Source organism: Gallinula chloropus, assembly GCF_964237585.1.
Source record: "Gallinula chloropus genome assembly, chromosome: 9".
NCBI classification, from domain to species: Eukaryota; Metazoa; Chordata; class Aves; order Gruiformes; family Rallidae; genus Gallinula; species Gallinula chloropus.
Window position 1 is genome coordinate 7,553,130 of NC_140094.1, and position 23,731 is coordinate 7,576,860.

A 23,731-nucleotide genomic window follows, 5' to 3' on the forward strand; every position below is an offset into this window, starting at 1 on the left:
GCAGGAAAGCTTGGAGAAGGACTGCTTACAAGAGCATGGAGTGACAGGACAGGGGTATGGGTTTAAACTAAAAGAGGGTAGATTCAGTCTAGATTTAAGGAAGAAATTTTTTACGCTGAGGGTGGTGAGGCACTGGATCAGCTTGCCCAGAGAAGTGGTAGGTGCCCCATCCTTGGAAACATTCAAGGTCTGGTTGGACAGGGCTCTGAGCAACCTGATCTAGCTGAAGATGTCTCTGCTCACTGGGGGTTAGACTAGATGACCTTTAAAAGTCCTTTTCAACTATTCTACTCACCATTCTATGCTGGTGATTTTTTTTCTCTGTCTCTCCTGTCATTACAGAATGAGATAGAATGATGTTTCTCCCCTCTACTTTTCACCCTGCTCCACCTATCATGATGGTTTCAAATGGAAAGAGTCTCCAGTGTGATGCCTGAGGGCACCAATGCATTTTTCAGCCATTTTTTTGTTTCAGAGAGATAACTTTAATACCATAGAGTTGTTTTCTTGGCTTGGCTTCTCAGCTGTTTAACTGGCTGCTGCAGAACTGCATGTATTAAATGAAAATTTGATTTGCCCTGATAGTTCAGCTTTCTGTGCACTGTGGGATTAGTGCAAATTGCATGTCAATGTCACAGCCAGAATGGAGGCAGAAGGCTGTAGGTGGCCAGCTGCAGCGATCTGCAGCGAGCTGCTTGTCAGCGTTCAGATCCAGAGCCCTTTCCTGCAGGGAACTGGGCATTCAAAACCTGCAGGTTTCTTGAGATCGATTTAAAGTAGTAACAACCTAAGAAGACTCAACTGCTTTGTCTTTAAAATGTCAGCTTTTAACTAACTTTTCTACAAATATTCTGGGTTTAGTGACCTTCCATGTTCTCAGTGAAGCCGCCTTCTCCTCTCCTCTCCTCTCCTGCTGCTCTGTACAGCAGTGACGTTCCGGGCAATCCATTTCCTTGTCTTTCTAGGAACTAACTGAGAGCCACAGTGGCTGTGTTAAAGCTGTCCCACGTCCCGGCAGGGTTGGCATCCCCGGGGTGCCACGTCCAGGTGTGGGAACGGGGCGGCCGCGGTCCCCGTGCCCCCACCCTTCGTCGCGCCTCTTCCCCTGCTCCGCTCCGCGTCCCTCCGGCTCCCGGGCCGCCGCCACTCCCCTCCGCCCCGCCAGCGTCCCACGGCGCCGAGGAGCATAAATCCCTCCCCGCCGCCGGCGGCTCGTCCGTCCCCGGGCCACCCCGCGGCGATGGAGGCGGCGGGCGGCCGGGCGCTGCGGTGGCTGCTGGTGGCCGTGGGGCTGCTCTCGGCGCTCAGCGCCGCCGGGACGCTCTTCCTCCTGGCGCAGTGGCGGGAGCTGGGCGCGGCGCTGCGGGAGCTGGAGGCGGCGCGGCCCGCCGCGGCCAACGGCTCCGTGCGGGACCTGCTGGGCGCCGCCGGCCCCGGCCCGGCGCTCCCGGCGGCCTCTCGCACCAAGCGCAGCCGGCGCGGGGAGCGCACCCGCGGACACGTGCGCGCCGAGAACGACGAGATGCTCATGATGATGACCTACTCCATGGTGCCGGTAGGGCGGAGGCGCCCGTCCCGGCGGGGCTGGGGGGGCGGGAACCCGCTGCGCCGTGGTGGGGCTGAGCGGCGTCCCGGCTTCGCCCTGACGAGCCCTCTAGACGTGCGGTGCTGACGTTTTGCTTTGCGCGGACGGGTCTGACCCTCTCTGGCTGCTGCAGGGTTCATGCTGTGCCTGATGCTTTGAGGAGTAGGATGCCTAAGAAGCGGTAGTGGCCCGCTGCCACCTGTAAATGCTGCGCTCTTAGAGTCGCCGAGCCATGTAGCTTGTGTGTTGTGATTGAACTTTTAAAAGGTCCATAGGCAAATGGAGCAGAGTTGTTTCTGAGTACTGTGGATGTAATGACACTTCAGAAACTGACTTTGCAAGGAAAAGCCAGCCTTCTGGTTGCCGAGGTTTCAAATTTTTAAACGCGTGCCCCGCTAACGGGGACCCCTCCTGTGGCTTCTGCTCTTCAGCATCTCAACAGGAGGGACTGGCTGGTATGTCATGGTCCTATTGCTGTGAAACCGATCGTGCCCTTTCAGTAAGCTTTAAGCTAAAGGTAACATCTGATGGGCCAGAAGAGGAGAGCTGTATGTCCTTAGAAGAGGAGAGCTGTATGTCCTTAGAAGAGGAGAGCTGTATGTCCTTAGAAGAGGAGAGCTGTATGTCCTTAGAAGAGGAGAGCTGTATGTCCTTAGAAGAGGAGAGCTGTATGTCCTTAGAAGAGGAGAGCTGTATGTCCTTAGAAGAGGAGAGCTGTATGTCCTTAGAAGAGGAGAGCTGTATGTCCTTAGAAGAGGAGAGCTGTATGTCCTTAGAAGAGGAGAGCTGTATGTCCTTAGAAGAGGAGAGCTGTATGTCCTTAGAAGAGGAGAGCTGTATGTCCTTAGAAGAGGAGAGCTGTATGTCCTTAGAAGAGGAGAGCTGTATGTCCTTAGAAGAGGAGAGCTGTATCTCCATTCTCTGGCATTCTGAGTAGACTTTTGCACTTCTGTATAAAGATTATACTCGCTGTGTAGGAACACAAGGTTGTGTAGTTGGAAAATCATACAGCTCGTATAGTTGGAAAAATAGTTAGAAACACTTTTAAGTTCTGAGTCAGAAGAAATGCAAGAAAAATACTAATATTGAGGGAAGTTCAGTTAAAATTCTGTCCCAGTAAGGATTGCAGGCCTAAGCCCACAAAAACCCCAGGAAAGGCTAATTCCAGCCCTTACTGATATAACTAATGCTAGTTTAAAAAGTAACTTATAGAAAATACCGTTTTGCTAATGTTCTGCTGGCATTTTGATTAATTTTACAGCCCATAATAATATTAGAGCTGCTGAGCTTATAGAGCATAGGTGTTTGTAGCATGGAGTTCTGATGGTACAATTATTTGGGGTTTTATTTAGATTATTTTTTTCTTTTAGCAAAGGACATTTGTGCCTCATGCTTTGAATTTGGAATTTGCAGTACAAGATTTATGCAATTCAAAGACTGTTGAGGCAAAGAAGAAAGATACTGGAGGTTCAGTTCTAGTTTCTAGTTCCTAGTTCACTTACCAAAGTAGCAACATTTTTCTCTTGACCCCATGCATCTTACTGGAGCATTTAGTTTTGTGAAACCTTGAAGTCATATGGTTTGTATGGTCTTAAAAATGCTATTTAAAAATACACATTCTGGCTCCTTGTCAATTCGGAATATAAAGTAACCGTTATTTTAGGTTGAAGTGCAATGCAAAATCATTATGTATTTGGAACTATACTTCTCAAGTTGCTTTTACTGAGTGGGATTATTTTAAATTGGAAAACTTAAATGACTTTCTAGAAACAGAAAGTAATAATGGAAAGCCCCCAAAAATGTTTAGTGTTTTTTTATCAGGTAATGTTAAAAAATTTGCTGCCCCAGTGAAATATTTGTGTGTGTGGTCCCTGGCTTTGCATCAACACATTCAGTCAAAACTGCTTCCTGTTTCTTTTACGGAGTTGTCTGTGTATTTGGCAGCTACAGCTCATTTTGTTCCATCCAGTCTGAATTGCTGCTCTGAGCCTGAGATCCGTGAATAAAATTGCCAGAGAAGAGACTTAGATCCTGACAGGGACTGAACGTTGTGGGTGCTCAGGCTCAAATCGTAACTGGTGGTTGGATGTCCAGGTGACTCCGACAGTGGGGGTTCAATGTGCTACTCTGCTCTCATTAGGTACAACATATGGATTCCATGAATTTTACTGTCCTCTCCAGATAGCACTGAGTGACGGGGTCTGTGTATGGACAGCGTGTGGGGAGGCTGTTTGTGCAGCTCCCCTGCTTAGTTCACCTCTGTGACCAGTGTTGCATGTGATGTGCTTCATTTAAATGTGCACATCCTGCTGGGAGCTGCTCAGGGGGGGGGTTGTGCCTTTCTGCACTTACAAAAATTGTATCAAATGTTTTTCATTCTGGCTGTGGCTCAGGAGAGTGTGTAACAGTGCAGAGCCACTTGCTCAAGCGGGATAAGAGTCCTTAGATAAATTTTGAGGCACCCCCTTCACACTCCTGCACGTTTGCATTTTGCACCGAACTCTCACTGCTGTGACATGAAGACCTCAATACTTTTGTAGCATGTGACAGAGTTCCTTGCAGTAGGTGAGAGGATCTGTACTACCCTGGTGGACCTTAGAATGACATTCTGGCATCTGTTGAACGTGGGTCCTCAGTGGAGGCTTTGCCCAAACAGGACGTCTCTTGCAGTGGAGACATGGGTTTCTGCAGGTTGGTACTGCGTGTGTCCATGTTCTGCTCCACACAACTGCTGTATAGTGCACACCTCTTGTGGCCATTGTTCAGGAAATAGCGTTAGGCCCAGTCACACTCAGGCTTGAACACTGTCAGTGTATTTTTGTTTGTGTGCTTTTTGTTTGTTTGTTTTGTAAGAGAATAAAAATAGGAAAGTGGCAAATCTGCTGCTGTAGAAAGCCTGTTGAGACAGCCCAGTACCTCTGCAAGCAGTAAGTTTGCAAGTGAGATTTACAACAGTGCAAGAAGTGGTGGCTTATGGATAACACATTGTTGGAGTAGTTGCTATGCAGTTTAGATTGGGATTTTTTTCTTTTTTTCCCCACCCTTTTTCATGGGAGAACTAAACTTACAGCCTTTAATAATATGGTTTTGTCTGTAGCTGTTCTTCGTGGCAAAGGTGGTGATGCTGGCTGACTGGATGGCTGGTGTACTCCTCTTTCATAGCTAAGCTGGAGGTTCTGTTGTAGGCTATTTGCAGTGACACGTTTACTTTTTGATTCCCATGTTTTTTTAGTTGTCACCTGAACTACACTGGTTGGTGAAAATACGGCTGCTGAGATAATTGGAGGGCCTTAAAGCAAGTTGTGATCATTTCAGCAACCTCAACAAAGCCATTTAGATTAAAATGCAGTTGGAATTAGAGCACACATGAACAACATGTATTTTACAAATTACAGGGTAGAAGCCGAGTGATTTTGAGGGCTGTGAGGGGAAAGAGAACAAGCAAATTTAAAACCAGTTCACTCCTCTCAGCTAATCTACATGGAGCCTAAAACTTCTAACTATAAGAGCTGTTCTAGTACAGTCTGGAATCCAGTAAATTCTCAGTATGTATCTGACAGAATTGAAATCCATTGTCACATATAGTTTGATTTTGCAACAAAAGCATTATTCCCATCAAAATAATTGTCCTCAATTTGAGTTTGTTAATTTGTCACTTGAAGCTAATGATACATTAATTTAAAAAAAAAAAAAAGACTGACAGTGGCAGATAACCTCTCTAGGATTAAACATCAGCTTGCCTTTCTGACTGACTTGTTCTTGTACTTGTACTTGTTCCATCTTTGGCACTAGTGCATTCCATTATTTGTAAATAGTGTAATTTACAGAGATGAACACATGTGCAACTCTGGGTACATATGTTCATAAATTACCCTATATTGCACAGCCCTGAAATAATAATCTTTTTCTTTTCTGACTGTAGTCATCAGACTTTCTCATAAAGAGCTGAGGCCCTTTCAGTGCTCATGTTCTTAATATTCTTATTTCTGCTGATTGTTTTGATGAGATGCAGAACACTCATGTTGACTCTCAGCATGGAGGACCTGTAATGTGACTGTGAAATATAATGCCTAGATGATGTATGAAGTTGTCTGCCCAGTATTTTCTTTATAGTTTCAGTAAGGTATAAAATGAGTGTATTGAACAGATTCCTATGAGAGAATCACTGCCAGAAGAGTTGAATGGTGTCACAATGTTGAGAGCTTTTTATTATAAGCCAGAGTGGGCAGTTGTATCTTTTCTTTTTTTGGAATTGTGTCTGGAGGCAAAGCAAACTAGATGCTTTTATGATGCACTGGTTTCAACTTTACTTTCTTTGCAATATTAGGTCCGAGTGATGGTGGATTTATGTAACAGCACAAAAGGGATATGCTTAACAGGTATGTTTGTTGCCTTAAGCATTGCACCTATGGTACCTGTGTTAGGAATACAGAATTACAGAAGTATTATGCTATATTTATTATAGCAGAATTCACATTTCAATTCGATTTTTATTTTTAAAAAAAGATAATAGGTGCTACTTTGGGACTTACTTATGCTTACTTACTATATATGCTGGAATTTAAGGAGCTCTGTTGATGTTAACTTGGGGCTGTTTATTTCCCATGTAATTTTCATAAGCAAATCTTATGGACTCAGATGTTAAAAATACTAACTGAGACTTAGTCTTGCTATTTTTGTGTGTGTCCCCACACTTCAGGGCTAATAAGGGATGGACATACAGGCTGTAGAAACTTGCTTCCATTGTTGTAACAGTTGTGGAGTAGTGGGACTTGAATAAGCAGCGTGTTTGCCACCCCTGCCTTGGCCCACAGTAACAGGGCATTGGGTTTCAAGTGTTATCACTGAGGAGTTGGGACATCTGATGGCTGGGAAAAGAGATGTGACGAGTTTCTGTGTGATGTGGTCAGGTAGTAGCCAATTTAAGGGAACTATGATGTCTGTAACAGCCATGTGTTCCCTTTGGAAATGAGAAGACCAGTAATAAGCCACTTCTCATGAGTTTAGGAAAACACGATCTCATTTCTATTTTCAAATGGCTTTGAGGTCCGTTTGGCTCAGCTGGTTTCAGTGTAAATGAGAATTACTATAGCATGCACAGGTGTGAAACACTGCTGCTGAAGTTCTAGATGGTTCTGACTGCAACTGAGGCTGGACCACAGACAACCTGAAAACTTTTCTTTGGGCCCCAGAGTTCAGAATTCATGGCACTTGGTACCTTCTGCACTGTTTTGTTCTCTTGACCCTGTGAAATTTTGTCTCTGTTACTGGCTTTCTCTGTGATAGGCCTCTCTGGTGTTTGCTACTGTTCAAGCACGTTGCTTATTTATCTTGTGCTTATTATACGGGATTAATCAAGATCCTCAGGTTTTGAGATGAGGAAGGAATTGAATGCACTAATGGGCATGACATTGTAGTGTGGAAAAAATGGTCATTTGCTGGGAAATTGGCAGAAAGATGTTAACTAATGTTACTGCCTGTACTGATTAAGAGGGATAATTGCTGTAATGGTTATTATAAAATGGTTTTCACTTTACTCATAATGCTTTCTAATTAATGCTGAAAATTGTCATCTTTAGGGAAATCTAGTAATTACTGTTATTTTCTCTTGTAGAGAGTTTTGTTGAAACAAGATAGTACTTTGTTGGTTGGATAAAAGTATTCACAGAACTAATTTGGTTCTTTGATTGGAACTAGCACCTTTCTTTGTGTTCTCCTAACCTGCTTTTCCTGTTTGCTTTTTGTCTTTTGTGGGGTTTTAATGTATGTTTTCAACAGGTTTTTCAAGTGTGACATTAATCAGTTCTGTAAAGCTATTTTTCTTTTACTATAACATGTTCTTGGGGAATGCTTATGTAAAGGAAATGTAATGATTGTTCCTAGATGCCTTGTGTCCTTGGCATTGTGAAGGCACCTAAGCCCCTGACAGTGAGGTTATATTGGAGAGGTGGTTGGTTGTCAAATCTTTAACTGAAATTTGCAAAAGGCAGAACATGTGTGTATATGTAATTGCTGTTAAGGATGCTCTTTCAGTAAGTCTGAGTTTCTGCTAATGCTCAAATACTTATCAAGCAGAGCAGTTAAATCCATAGGTGTACATTTTGATCTTTGAAGGGTTTTCCTCTTCTTTTACTCTTCTGATCTAATGATAATCAGTTTACTTTGGATTTGCTTCTTGTTTGGTTGGGTTTTGTTTGGGGTTTTTGTTTGTTTTCTAGGTTAAACTCACTGCTGCTTCTTTCTTGTGTTCTTTTGCTTGTTCTTGTTATAGGTCCTCCAGGTCCCCCAGGTAAGGCACTTGAACAATTGCAGTAACAGTTTTGGGTAATCGAAACAGTTCCTGGTACAAAGTGTTGAAATATGGACAAGTATCTTCTATTGCTGTCTTCCTCTGCTAACTAGAATGAGGGAGGGTTAAATGACTGCCTGCCTCTTCTAATTTTTGTATTTAGGTCAACTTGTGTCCCTTCTGAGACAGAGGAGGTTTCAGACATTACACTTTTTTAGTGGAGGGAAAAGAACAGCTTCATATTTGATAAAACATACTTGATCAAAACCAGATGGAATTAAAAGTGTTTAAGTAACATTTGGCAGAAAAGAATTAGTGTGTGTGTATATAAAACTTGAGCAAACTGATATTATAATTTAGCACTAAAAACATATCTTTAGAAAATGTTGGTTACTGATTCTTCCCTCCCACCTCCCCCATAACTTTACCTCCTTTCTTATTTAATTCTCTCTCCTCTCATTTGTGTGGTTGCTAGGCTGTAGGAATGGTTACTTTAGCTGTGGGTCTACTTAGAATAACTAGCAGAAAAGTATCAGGTGCTTTTGGTTGTGGGGGTTCACATGGCACTGAAGGAGGAGTGATGTCTTCTCTACCAACCAGTCATGGCTTAGCACCGCAGTGTTCTCAACAAGTAGGTAAATGCTTTTTCCTGTGTTACCGAGTCCAGTTGCTATCATAAGCAACATCAGAGCTCACGATGCTTGTGGGAGATGTCAAACTGTCAAACTCAAAAATAGGATGGGTTACACTGTATTTTTTCTGGAAGTGGTATCCAAAAGACTGATCTGTGCTGGTCATAATTCAAAGTGTGTTCAGTGTGCACTTCAGACAGCTTTCTTGTGCTCAGGCTTGGGCAAACAAGCACTGTACCTTAAAGTTTGGATTTCTAGTTTGTGGGTGGTTGGTTGGTTGGTTTGTTATTTTTAAGGAGGATATTGACATGGAAAACCTACTGTCCAATTACTGGATTTGTATGTCTAAGGAAAAAAAAATAAAAAACATTAAATATATATAAACCCCCAACTTAATATGTGTGTATAGTAGATTTAAGGATAAATAACATTTAACAGTGAAAATTCAGCTATGCTGTTTGGTTTGTCCAGGGCCTCCTGGACTTGATGGACTGCCTGGCTACAATGGATCAGATGGAGTCCCAGGTGTACCAGGACAAAAGGGAGAACCAGGAGTAAATGGAAAAAGAGGAAAAACAGGTATTCTTTTTTGGTGGTTGTTTAAAAAAGAAATCATTCTTTCCTGCTATGTTCAGATGTAGTTACTTTTAGACCTGTATACAGGGAGAAGGGATTCAATGTTTACAAAGAAAGGTCCATGTAACAGAATTCTTCAGCATTCATTGTCTTACTCAAAGCTTTGGTAGATTACTTCAGACTTATTCCACAGGGAGAAAGGTGGTATAGATACACCATGGAAAATTGAAAATTAAAGCTATTGAATGCATTTAAGGGAATCTTGGTATTCTGGCCTTGATAGTAGATCCAGTTCTTATAAGAATATTTCCATTCCCTCAACCTTCCAAAATAATGGGCCTTTGACTTCAAATATCTTTATATAAAAAAAAAAGCAGCCAGAATTGTAGGGTGAAAGTTGTTCAATGCTACCTCAGTTTTGGTTACAGATTAATAAGAACTATGGCAAAACCAGTATTTCCATATTTTTCTGCTTTTCTATATTGTCTGTTTGGGCTGGACACTCTTGGAGCACCTTTTTCTTTTCCCCTCTTTTTTAATTGTGGGGTAAGCTTTGTAGTACAGTAGGGTCTCTAGGTACTGTGGTGATGTAGCTCATGAGCAGCTCTGCTAAACAGCTCGTAGGCTGCATGTAGCCCGTGAGCAATTTTCCATGCTGGTGCAGGAAACTCTGCCCTAACTTACTGATTTCACTGTGGCATGCTTCTGTTAAGAACAGAGAGAACCAGCAGCAGAAGTGCTGTGGTCTCTTAGTGCCCAGCCCATCTGCACATGAGGGAGTGGGACAGAGCAAAGGCTGGCTGTGGATCACTGTGCAATAACTGCAATGGCAGGTGGGCAGCTACTGTGCTCCAAGCCTGTGAACTACTGGGAAGGTGTAAAGCAGTAACCCATTTATCCACTGACTTATCTGATGCACAACAGCTATGTGCAAGCACTGCTGGATAATTGGTGCCCTAAAGGTGGTAGGTATGTGGTAGGAGGATAAGGAGACAAAAAGGCATCAGAATGGTAGAACTGTGAGGCTGTACAGAAGAGGGAAGGGGATATTGGTGAGTAGAAAGCGTGATGTTAGTAGGGTGGTGTTTGTAGTTGCCCAGCTTGCTCACCTAGCTGTGTGCACTTGCTGGCAGGTACAAGTGGAACATCTGTCCATATGCCATATCTTGAGGCACTGTGTGGTCTGTTGCTTTAATATCCTTAAGGAATTTTTAAAATTGGAAATGAAAGTGAGAGTCTCCTCAGAGAGTCAGGTGGCAGTTGTACCAAAGACACATTTCAGATTTCACCCCAAAACTGTTAATTTATGTTTTCACAAAATCAATTTAAGTAGTAAAATGATTAGTAGAAAAACAAGTTATTTTCTTCTGAAGTACTTTAACAGTAATGTGCTTGAAACCTATGCCACTGACCTCTCTATTTGTACAGCTGTTAACGTTTCTCTCTCCCAAAGCAAGAAAATACTAACTGCCACAAAAGTAAAGGGTGCAAGGTTTTGATGTGTCAGTTGTAGAAGCACACTATTGCTTTCCTTACTGCAGAGCTAAATCACGGAGGACAAAGGAAGGTCTTGTTAAACCTGCTACTTTACTATGTGATGATGTGCAAAAAGTATGTGGACTGGTCATGCTTCTAACACCCGTAGAGGGAGGGTTATAGCAGCCAAGTGAAAGTCTTACTAGGTAGCTGTATCTGCGCCCTGTTGGGACAGTGGAAAATGTTGTAAGTGTGATATGTGTTGTAATCTTAGTGTATAATTACATGAAAGAAAAAGTCTAGAGGAACCATGCAAATGCCCTACTTTGAAACCTTGCAAATGTGAAATGAATCTATTGCTGCACATCTTTCCTTAGTATTCTACTTACCCAGAAGCTCTCAGGCCAGTGTTAAGCAGGCCCAGGTCTGTGTATTTCATGTTCAAAGCTCAGAGATGACTGGGTGAGAAAAGGATTGTTGGCACCAAACAGATTGTGCTTCGTATTGCTTCCCTTCGTATTAGGTTACATCTAGAGTGAATGTGTTTTGTGTTTAAAAATATAAATCATGTTTGATACTGGAACAGTGTTCTTGGTACTGAAATGCTTTTTATTTCTAGGTGTGCCAGGACCAAAAGGTGATCAAGGACAGAAAGGAGAACCTGGGGAAGTAGGTTTACCCGGCAAAGATGGTATGCCAGGAGGAAAAGGTGCAAGAGGAGCAAAGGGTGAAAAAGGGGATGTAAACAATGATGTGGTATTGGAAGGTAGGAAGAAGTCCTCTTAGGAGCTCTTTAAAGCAGTGTCCTTGACAAGAAAAAGGCATGCTCTGCTTCTGAAGCATGAATGTGATCTGCAAGATTAGGACCAACCAGCGTAACCATGTTATCCATAGAGAAATTTGAGTATTGGTCTGCCCAGATGATGTTTGAGTGGAAGTCTTCACAAAACCTTTTCTGCTTGAGCTTTGGGTTGAGGTGTCCATTAATTCCATCAATGCCAGTACACTTCCAGACAGTTCACCTCTTCCTGCTCTTCCTTGGGGTGTGTTTTTATTTTTCTATTAGAAAATGAGGGGCACATTTCAACTCAGGAATATGTGAAGCAGCCACAAACATAAATTCTGTAAAGTTATAGCACTGTAGCCTGTGAAGCTGAGGCCTTAGAATATGGTAAGTAAAGGGCAACAGAACTTTCTAACTCTCTAATATGCATGTAATCCAGACAGACACACATACATATATATATATATATTGCATTGGTGTCCTACAACTTGTGAAGTTCTGTATGGTTCACCTTCTAACAAACAGCATCCTAACGAGTTTATTGCACTGTATTTCTATATGCAGAAACCTCATGAGAAGCTGTTTCAGAGATCTCTCAAATATCACCATGTGGACACATACAGTGACCTGCCTGTTGCCTGTAGGGTCTGTGACATTGTGCTCTGTTTTGTACATAGGTGCTAAAGGTGAACCTGGACTGCCAGGCCCCCCTGGACCACCTGGACCCCCAGGGCCTCCAGGAAAGCGGAAAGGTAAAGGAAAAGCACAGCTTCAGGAGAACGTGTACAGCAGCAAATGCACAGGTTAGTTTTTTCCAGTGTTCTTTTTAGTATTATGAACAAGTTCAGCATTATAAACTGGTTCTTATAAACCAGTAAGCATGTGCTTGATTTTGGTGTCATCAGTAAAACTGCAGAAGCTTAAAGCTGAGCTTGTGCTTAGGTTTTTTTTCTGAAATATAATTTGGATAAGGCAGAAACTTTAAGCAGTATTAGTCTTTTAAACATTCTGCACTGATGCACAGGCCAAGTATTTCCACATGGTGCATATTTAGAGAGTAAGAGAAATGCAGGGGAAATTTTTAGCTTTTAAGTGCTGATTTTTAATTTTAAATGTGAATAGAACACTTTTTAGCTGGGCTACATTTCACTGTATTCTACAAAATTGCCTGGTCATCAGCAAGGCTCAAGCAAGCTTGAACTAGCTAGGAATTTTTAGAAGCTGGAGGAACAACACAAAAGGATTATCTGAGGCTTTGTGACTGTTGCATTGTGTAAGTTTTGGAGCAAGGTGATCTTGAGCTCTTTTCCATTGTTGCTACTTGTCCATATTGGACTCCTGATCTACCTGTCATTTGAGATACCATTATTTCCTTCACTCTGGCTGTGTCGGTGAGGTTAACTGGTTAACTAATACTCAGGCAGTATGTGTCTGTGCATGTCCCCATGTGTGTCTCAGTGAGTAAGTGCTGCCTCTGCTGTGTAGAGCACTCCTGGAGAAAGCTACTTGGCAGACATCTCCTCCTCTGTCAGGTGGCTGGTGGGAACTACTCTGCTGTCTCAAGCAGCAGGTTTTGTAAATACGTTGGCAGTTTACTGAGCGTGTTTTCCTGTGCCTGAAGTTTATATGGATTTATACACAGTAATAATGAAGAAATACTTTGTGGAAGAAAACTCTGGTGTCAACATGATACCAAAGACTATTAATATTCTAAACCCCTTCTATAGTAAACACATTTCTTACTATATTTTTACAGATATTAATGTTTATCATAGAAAAATTTCATTTTAAACTGATTTGTTTGCAGATAGGCTTGAACTACTTTGTTCAAGGCCAGGTTGAATGGGGCACTGGACAACCTTGTGTAGATCCAGGCCTGGAGGTTGGTGGCCCTGCCTGTGGCCAGGGGCTTGGAGCTCTATTAACCTTTGGGTCCCTTCCAACCCATGCCATTCTATGATTCTAAACAATTCTGGTTTGAATCGTAAATGAAGGCTTGATTTTTTTTCATGCTTTTTGATGCTAGTTCTGGCTCCTGGGGGCAGGGGAATGGGCACAGCTGGGAAGCCTGGTGCTTGGAAATCATGGATGTTCATACTCATTTTATTGTATTGAAAATCAGCTGCCATGTTTTAAAAGTATTTCAAGATGGATAACTGAAATTGCTGGAATTTTGAAACTTTTGGCCAAAAATGTTATCATGCATTCCTTAAATCTCTCTCTCCAAAGCAGTCTGGTTAACTCCATCCTGACTGAAACCAGGACAGTGGTTTTGGGACTTGCATTTCAAATCACTTCCACAGATTGGAAGATGAGCTGCCATTCCCCCCTGACCCCCAATGCAGAATTAGTGTTAGAAGATGGGAGGAGCTGGTGGTTTGGATGCTTGGGAATATAGGTTCTCCAAACACTGTGGTAATATGCAAAATTTTGGTTCAAGCAATTGGATGATTATGAAAGCCAAGAGAGGCTGGAACAAGGACAGCATTGTATTTCTAGCTTACTCCAGCTTGGGAGTGGAGGCAGACTTCTGGGTGTGGTTCTACACACTGGATCTGGCTGTCCTTGTCTTTTGTCACGGGTGGTATTGCATTTGAGTTGACTGTGGCTTTCGCAGTTCCAGGATAAACCTTCCTCCCAGCTGAGATGCCTGTTTTCAGGGAGGTCAGAGTGATCCCATAAAAGAATAAAAAGAATAAAAGAATACCAGAGGCTATCTCATTAACTAATCTTTCACACTGCTGGAAAAGAGGAGAGTTACCTGTGACAGTAAAGTGGGGTTTCCTTTGTAATTGGAAACGTAGTTTCTTGGTAGGCATGCAGGAAGGGAACAGCATAAGGAGCAGTTCGTGTGTCTCACCAGTAGCAGGATGCTGTGGTGTTCTGTCGCTGCCATTCTGCACAATTTGCTGAGATGAAAAGTCTTTTTAATTATTTTTAGAAATCATGTTAACCAGTGAATATTTAATACTGGGTGGGACATATATCAATTATTTCTGCCTTGTGTTTTTAATACAGTGGGTAATTGTAGGAGCTTCTAAGAGCCTCAGTCAGGAGATTCTGGGCACTGAAGTATCAGAATGGAGCCCAGAGAGCCTCCTTAGAATGGAAAGTAGATAGCTGGAAAATCTCATCCTATTTGAAATTCAGAAATGCATGAAGTGCTGTACAAGATATAATTGGACCCTTCACTTAGGTAACCTCTTCTCAAGTGTTGAAACAGACTGAAGTGCTTTGGAGGATAAGCTATCTGATGGATTTCTGATGGATTTCTTTTCTTTTTTTAAATTCCAGTGTGCAAATGGGAGTTACACTCAGACAAATCCACAAAGATGAGATCTTCCTCAATGAGCATTTACATTTTATGAGTCAGTAGGCTGTGAGATCTTATTACCAAAATTCAAAGGCTAAGCCAGCTTTTGTAATTAAATATTCGTATCCCTTTGGAGAAAAAGAGAATACACATGCTGATTAACAAAGTAATTAACTTCTTATATAGGAATACAAGAATGGTTTGTTTAAATTTTGAATCTGATAAAACTTCATTTCTTTATGAGAAGAGAGTAATTAGTTGGTAGATCAGGTGTGTTTGTTCTCAATGGTACCCTCAGCTAATTCTGAAAGAAACAAAACATCTGTGAGCCACACTCCCTTGCTGCATCCTTCCTACCCTCCCCAGACAGACCAAATCAATAGTTTTCACATATTTTATACTCCATTAACTCTCAGCCAGAAAGCTTTATGGTAGGAGTCAGTAGGATGTTTATCTTTTCTTTGATGGAAAGAAAGAAGTGAAAATTTCACATGAGTGTCTGATTGAAAACCGTCTTTTTAATCTTAGTTTTTTCTGTTTCATGCAGTTGAAAGTCCTCAGAGGGTACTGCAGATGTTCTCAAAAGCAAATAGCACACTCAGCTTCATTACAAACACTGACTGGGTCCTGACTATTCTGTAGTTTAGGTAAACTACTGCTTGTTCAGTTAACTGTATCGATTAGACTCAGCCAAAGAAACTGAACTTGTGCATTGCAACTTGTTTCCGCTGAGTGGGTTCCTTTGTTGAGGTACTTTGACAGATGAGAAGCAGGAAAGGGATGTAGCAGGATTGCTAGCATCTAGTTACAGGCATTCATCTTTCCATGGTTGGACTGACTGTGCCTTACTTTGGAGATGTGCTGTGATCACTTATAAACTTTCAATGTCATATCACCAAATGCCCTGGATAAATGGGTGGGAGAGATACATGTCGTTCTTGCTCTGTTTTGGAGTAGTTGCTGTCTGCATGGACAGAGAGGATGTAACCTAAAGGAGAAAACTACGATGTATCCATCCTTCCTTTCCTGAATGCCACACCACCCTTTTAGCATCACTTTATAATACTTTGATATTTTAGCTGTCTTTCTCATTTAAACTTCCATCACAGCCCTGTAAATCCCAGAAATACATTGGAAGGCAACAATGAAAATGTGTGTCCAACAGAATTTGCAGCCTGCAAGTCAGGTGATGTGAGACATGCAAGGAGATGAAAGTTAAGAATGGAATTAGAAAACAAGACTACAGTGAAATCAGGCTATCTTCAGCAAAGAGCTGTGAGCTGTTCTCAGGCTAATTCAGTCTAAGCAAACCATTTTGCATAACTTTAAAGATATCTGGGTTTACAGAAAGAGGTCCATAAGTAATTTGATTCCAACATTGTTTTAACAGTAAAAGCAACAAGAAAACCCAACCACCTTCCCTTTTAATTGTTGGTAGGTGGGGAAAAATGTTCCCAGATGCCTGTTTCGAAGTGAACCATTTCTGTGCGTGTAAGGACTGTAGTGTGTAATTACCTTTAAATCTTTCAAACAGCTTCTTTAATAGCATGGATGACTGGCCTGCATTCTTACACATCATGTGATAGTAATTTATTACAGTCTCAGGCATTAGCAGCATGAGCAAAGCTTCCACTGTTGCCTACAGAATACACCTCCTCTGCTGGAGCATGTAGATTTGGGCACAAAGCTTTTGAGCCATCACTCATTCCCAGAAAAGCACGTTTGGTACTAACTGCAAAATCAGCCAGGTGCCAGCTATCGGTTGTCTAAGAAAAAGGGGCATCTTTGCAGCTACTCAGAAATTCACAGCTAAGGAATTGACTCTGTTGAGCAAAATTAGTTACTCCTCAAAGCTGACCCTCTGTCTGACAACCTTAAGGAAACAAACCAGCCCTGAACACCTCATTTCCTTGGCAGAAGCGAGAGCAAGTCTTTTTTATCTTGGTTTTTGACCAGGCCAGCCTAAGCTTTTTTTTTTCAGAAGAAACCAAATCCCAGTTGTCATTATTTTAGTGGAGCCACTGATGTGCACATCTGTTGTGTCAAACACAGGAAAACGGCATGTTTTACCCTTTCTCAACTCCAGGTGAGACGTGTGCTGTACCGAATGACGACACCTTGGCTGGAAAAGCTGAAGACAGAACCCCTGCTCCTTCCAAAAAACCTGGTAACCCGCTACCAACCATGTCTAATGCCTGCTTACTACTTTAATATCACAGATAACAGACGTGTGCTTGTTCCCTGCCAGAGTGTGTCATCAGATCTGTGGGGAGTCCTGTTCACTTTGTCAGTGTGCAGCAGACGTTTGGAACTTGGATGCGGGAACCGGCGAATATAAGCGATGAAAGGATCTGGCTTACCATGCATTTTTCAGGTAGGTTAGTGGTAGTCCCTGGTCAGCAGTGGGTTGTTACACTGACAGGGCTTTCTTAATTCCTCCAACCTAAACTAATATTTCTAATGGAGCATGGAGGGCGTTTTACCCACATCTTTTTCAGAGTGGTTTTCATACCACCTGTATAATATTTGGCTAGACACATGGTTACAGACAGCTTTGGGACATCTTCGGAGTCAACGCCAGATTTGGAAAATAGTTTGGGGGTTTTAGTTTTTATAACCAATTCATGTTTAAATGCCTGATATTCATTTGTTTGATTCTTTTCTTTCAAGTTTTCTGATGCTTTATTTCCCTAAATGGTAGCTAGGAGTCTTGCCCCTTTATTTAGGCACGGAAATGAATCAGGTCCTGCATGGGCTACATTTAGTGTAGGGAAATATCCAGGACCAAAGTGGAGAAAGGAAATACTTTATGTATATTTATAAACTGTGTTCAGAATTAGGGCCCAACAGGTCAGTGGGAAGTGGGCACTGGAACTCTGTGTCTGTGTTCATCTCTGGATAATTTATCCTGTTCCAGCAAGTCGAATCGTTACTGAGAATACAAATACAGTTGTTGTCTGTCAGATATTTGATGGACATTGACTTGCAATAGAAGTTGAATTCTACAGTAAAGATTTCAGAATTAGATGAACCAAATAAATAGGCTTTTCTCATGTTTTCCCCTTCATTTAGGAAACTCTATAAAAGAATATGAGAATTCCAATGCCTTGCTGAATGACAGCTACAGGATCATTAACATCACAGGATTCTATTATGGCTGTGGTCATGCAGTACAGAACAATTACCTGTACTATCAGAAGGGAGGAACCAATGTCATCCTGAAGTAAGTCAAACGTAGTTGACTTAAGGCAAGTGATGTTGTGGAAGGAGGGGGCAATGAGTTAAGAGTGACAGAGGTCAGAAAAGCAGACTGCTTTCATGGTACCATGTCATGTTTGTCTGTGGCCCTATTCTTTCCCATCTGTAGTAAGAATATGGGCTACTGGCCTTCCATCTGTGTGTGCAGGTGTGGGAGGAGAGGAACTAGGAGGGTAATCCAGGTCTGTTGCTGTCCTGTGACAGTGTCATTTAGCTCTGTGTCTAGAACAGTGGTGCCTTCAGATTAATAAGATGCCATGTGCAGAATGGCAACAGATTTCTCTTTTGGCTGCCCTGGGGTCCAAAGGGTTCCCATTACACATTCCATTGTTGAGGGTGTTTTTGCACTTGGATTCTTCGCTGTGTTCATAATTGTCAGAAAGAAATGTGAACTGACTAAGAAATTTGGGTGTCAGAAAAAAGTAAATTGATTTAAAAAACAAGCTGTGCATCTTCCTGCATTAGAGTAAGAACTGGTCCAGCTGCAGTTTGAAGGTCACAGCTGGGTGGCTATACAATTATAGCCCACTTGTGGAACTTGGCTTTCCAGAACTTCTTGCTGGGTGGATGCACAGGCTTTGCTCTCAGAAAGCAGTGTTCTTAGCTGTTAGGGGTTGTGCAGAGGAATGTGGTAAGGCACCAGCTGAGGACATGGCGACCTGGTGAACTGCACATTCCGTTACGGAGGAGTGGCTCCACTGTTTGATTTCCTTGTAATAAGAAGTTCCTACAACTCTCCCAGTGCATCTCCCTGACCTGGAACTGGGAATTGTGTCTCTTTCTTCAGTTTCTACTGAGGACAGAAACAGACAATACAAATCAAACCCAAAATCTCATGTGGGAAGCGCCAAAGACAGACAGTCCAAGGGCAAGGGCAAGATTGCATCTGCTTTCAAGTTCTCTTACATGACTCTGATGTTTCAGCCAAGAACATCACTATACTTTGATGTCTGTTCCCAAGCAGGTGTGAGTGCTGCCTTCCTATACTCATTTGCATGCCAAGGAATGTGAGCCAGCTGCTTGGATTCTATAACATTTATTCTGCCAAAGACCAGCCCGCTTTTTGGCAACCTCCTCTCAGTATCTTTCAGGCTTTTTGCTTATACATCTGTAAAAGACCATCTCTGTTTGAGCAATACACAGTGATAGGACAGTCGTCTCTCACCTTTGCTTGGATACTGGTAATTGGGAAATGCCTTCTTAGATTCTCTGACCAGCAGGAGTTGGAAAAGACTGTTGGAGATCATCTAGTCCAACCCCCTGCTAAAGCAGGGTGATCCTGCACAGAATGGTGTCCAGGCAGGTTTTGAGTATCTCCAGAGAAGGAGACTCCACAACCTCTCTGGGCAGCCCATCCCAGTGCCTGGTCATCTTCAAGGGAAGACGTTTTCTTTCATGTTCAGACAGAACTTCCTGTGGTCATGTACAGATGAGCACAAACTACTTGTGGAATTGTCAAAACCCCTCTAAGGAGCTGCTGGGAGATGGCCTTTTTGTTCAGTAATTCACGCTGATTATTTACCTTCAGCACAGATAGGATGAGGCACGATGAATTCTGTGACAGTCAAGTCCTCAATTTTGGCTGCAGAAAAGCTCCTGGGAGTTTTTATATTGATTTAATGTAAAGAGTTTGAGGGCTTGGTTGGTTCATTTTGCAAATGTTGAAAAAATACCTCCAGCTAGTTCCCTGTCATATTTAAAAGCTGGTGAAACTGTGTTCTCAGGCCTTTGGCAGTTTTTCTCATGATGGTCAGATCCCTGACGTTATGGTTGCTTCAGCCTTTCTTCCCTTGCTTCGTAACACGCTTTCCCACCTCTGGTTTTTTGGTTGACTTTGTTTATTTTAGTAATCAGAGAAGTCTTTGTAGCCTGAGTTCCCTGCAGTTGATGAAAATATTGCACCATATCTTGTCGCTTACCCCAAGGCACCAGAAGATTAAGGAATTTCTGAACCATCTGAAGTTCTAGGTTAGACTGTCCTTGATGGGGGAGTGGAAGAGAACCCCAGGAGTGAAACCTCACTTTTTCTGCTTTTTTTAGGATTTTCACGTAAACCAGAGGAAAAGACTATGTGTTCTGTGGTGCAGATCTTGCACATTTCTAATGAAATGATCTTGCTGGCTTTTAACAGAAAAAAGCCCTGAAGAAAACCTGCATTTCCATGTGTCTGTTCCTGCTAAGGGCTGTCCTTCTGGCCCTTGCACGAGGTGGTTTATGACCGTGAAACAACTGTCTTGGTTGACACACGTTTCTCTGAAATCTTCCCCAACTTTGAAACTTTTTATTGCACGTACTTGCTGCTGGAATATGGAGTTGCTGTAGACAAGAGTTTTACAAGAGCTGAGGGGGAATATCTAGTTAGTCATTCTTGACTTTTCTGAGGGGTTTTTCAGTACGTGCTATCAAGGCCGCCTCCACAGAAAAATTACTCTTCTGGTATTTTTTTGTCTATTGTAAGTTCCTGGATCTGAAATGTTCCTGTTATTGAGTGTGCCTTTCAGAACCTTCTGTAACTGCAGCAGATTCGTGTCTTGATTAGTGCTTTTTCTCTGTTTCAGGAGTGGGGCTGTACAGTTAGCTAGAAGTCAGACAATGAACTGCACTTCATTACTGAAGGCATTACTTGAAAGGATAAAGCATTCTCTTTCTGCCTTTGCTAAATCACAGCATTATTCAGTGATTAAATGCTAACTGCAAATGTGTCTTCATAGTAGCTGATTACCCTCTTAAACCAGTAGAGGCACTCAATTTAGCTGCTGAATGCTGCTGTCCTCAGATTATCATCCTATTAAGGAATTTCAAGGAATAAAAACAATTTTATACATCAGAGATGAGACAGTCTGTCCTGTTGGAGGTCAGCATGAGGTCAGAATTTTGGCTCTGCAAAAGTAGAATTTTTATTCCTTTGATGTTTACTTGAGCAAATCACAGCATTATCTGAACTGTTTTTAAAAGAGGAAATCTAAGACTAGGTGAACCTGCCCAGAATTCATGCTGGTTTCGTCAATCGCATGTTCTCCTTTTAATTCCCACCTAGTAGAAAGCAAACTTCTGCACAGATTTCACTTCACAAATTGGGGCCTTCACCTGGTATCTAATTCTTTTTCATACCCATTCCTTTCAGTCGCTTCTTTCATCCTGGTGATAATAAAGCTCTTAGACTAAATAAAGTGAAACTACCAAAGCAAGTTCATGCTCTTGTGTGTCTCTTAGATTGGTTCTTACTTTGGAATTTTCTCCCAGTGTTTTGGGAGGTGCTGGGAGTGCAGTACTTCATCTGGAGACAGCAGAACGGTCCTTGAAATCAAGTATTTTCAACAACGCTTCTATCAGTAATGCATTTTGAATTGATTCAACCAACCTGTGTGTGTGAAAACAAATCCTTAACACAACAAACTGAATCCTTACTTTATCTCTTCTCAGGCTTGGGCTCGATAAAGCATCGTTGGGCACGCTGCTAATTGAAAATGCCTTATATCATGGTCGCAACTACCTCTTTTCTAACTCGAAGACGTATTTCAACGTAGCAGTGGATGAGAAGGGTCTTTGGATTATATATGCCTCAAGCACTGATGAAAATATAATAGTAGCACATATAGATGAAGAGACATTCTCAGTCATTCGGCATATCAACACAACATATCCTAAGTCCAAGGCTGGTAATGCGTTCATAGCATGTGGCATTATGTACGTTACTGATACTAAGGATACAACAGTAAGTTTTGCTTTTGATTTATTGAAAGAGCAGCAGGTTGATGCAAGGTTCGAGTTACGGTCTTCACAGTCTGTCCTTGCTATGCTTTCCTACAGCCTCAGAGATAAGAACTTGTATACGTGGGAGAACGGGAGCTTGATGGTATACCCGGTACGGTTTAGCAGGTGAATGAATGTGTTTTCAGTGTCGTGCAGGGGAGCCCTGTCTGGGTAGGGAGATTATTTAAAGCTACACGATGTACACACGGGGGTCTCTTCGCTTGGTGTAACCTTCTGTTCACGGCTGGTGGTCTGTGAGTGATGCAAGGGAGATCAGGCGCCTTTGCACACCGCAATTACACAGGCCCTTCTTGTCGAAAAGAATGGCTGTTTGGTATTGCAGCTGGAACACAGCACAGACTTGCTTTTGTTTTTCCCCTGTTATTCAGCTGATAATTATGTCTAATATACATTGATTATTCCATGGTCATGTGCTCAGCAGAGACTATTTATAACCCTCAGTTGCAATCATCTTATCTGCCGTCATTTTCTAGTCAGTGATTATAGTCTGGTATAAATGGCTAAATAACGAACTCTTGTGTACAAATACCTTTGTCCTTTTCACTTGATGCTTTCCAATGAATCTCTGAGCATTTTTTTTTTTGGACAAAGATATAGAGCTGTTAAAAATAACAGGAAAAAGAAAAAGCAGGAAGCTTCAAATTTGACCAGTTCAGTGAACTGCTACATAATCAAAAGCAAAATCCAGCCCAAGTACAAGGAAAATGGGAATAACGGCATTATTAAACACTGAATATACATGAAATTGTGTTTGGCAAATGGAGCGTGGGAAGAAAAGTAATGAGGTATAAAATTGAAGATGTAAAACTTATGATTAAAGTTCCCTTTTTAACAGCATTTGAGTTGCTTGTGTTGCTGCACTCTTCTTTGCCCCTCGCTGGCATGTAAACTCTACCATTATCACTTGCTTATAGCTGCACTTAATTATAAGAAGTTTATTTCTAAAAGAAAAAAATCTCCCATTCATCCATAAAGCTGAAAACATAAAATGAAGGGTATTCTTATTTTGCTGCTGTTCTTAGAAAAACTAAATATCTGGAGTGGGAATGCACATATTCATTGTGGTGCTTAGTGACTTAATTGGTTGGTAATTGCCCACTCACATTTAAATTTTTGACAGCTAGAGGTGAGAAATAACAGGAACTTTTTTAATTACATGTTGTTCTGGTATTTCAGATTCCTAAATTTAACACTGAAACAGAATCCTTACGGTTGCTTTGTGTATTTATATTCAGTCACCCTGTCAGGAAACCCTTACCTGAATTTCTGAGGTGCCTGTGGGGATTGGAAAAGTTCACAGAGCTCATCCAAATATTCAGAAGCAAAGTGTCACTTAAAGCCTGAACTGCACTGAGCTGTTCAATACCTGTGTGACATCCAGGCACCATCAAGGGGATGCAGAACCTTGTCTAGCTAAAGTACCCGTGCCGCAGCTAAGCTTCAGCGTGCGGTACGGGGGCAGTTGGGCCAGGACAGCACCCTCTCTTGTCAGTGTATTGGCTGGTTTCACTAAGGCCAGGATTCAGGCTGTGCACACTAAGGAGACAGATGCAGAGGGAAACAAAATCCCCCGTAATTAATACTTTGAACTACTCTATACATGAAATCTTATATACCAAGAGTTCAATCTATACCTATAGAAAGCACAAAACTTCAGTCCAGAGCTATCATTTTAGTGTTGGAGTTTTTTCATGGCTTTTGGGGAGCATTTTGTTTGTGTTTTTTAAAAATTAATTATGGTACTAATATAGTAGGCTTTTTGGCATTAAACCCCAACTCCCCCACCCCCCCAAACCCCTGCGATGTATTTAAGCAGATGTAGTTCAAGGCAGATGTGAGTTTCTAGATACTGTGCCAATCTTAAATCATGTTAAATTTCTGAATGTCATTGCTGAACCACTTGGATCAGCCTCTTGGAGAAGGAGGGTCAGCAGACTCTGCCTCAGTGGCAGCCCTGGGCTGTGTTTCTTGCAGCTGCCTTTGTTGGAGATGAAGTACTAAATTCTATTAAACTTATGGTGAAAATAAAATGTAAACAGCTAAT

At 42.0% G+C, this 23,731-nt stretch overlaps 1 protein-coding gene across 1 annotated transcript; it reads left to right on the forward strand.

The window, feature by feature from the left end:
• Nucleotides 1-1,240: 1,240 nt before the first annotated feature.
• On the forward strand, nt 1,241-21,796 carry GLDN (gliomedin; the record flags this gene model as incomplete). Its single annotated transcript, XM_084268081.1, has 10 exons — nt 1,241-1,555; nt 5,913-5,964; nt 7,857-7,874; nt 8,978-9,085; nt 11,178-11,324; nt 12,020-12,145; nt 16,742-16,822; nt 16,904-17,029; nt 17,728-17,878; nt 21,337-21,796. 10 exons carry the CDS (start codon nt 1,241-1,243, stop codon nt 21,794-21,796), a joined length of 1,584 nt encoding a protein of 527 aa, XP_084124207.1.
• Nucleotides 21,797-23,731: the final 1,935 nt, after the last annotated feature.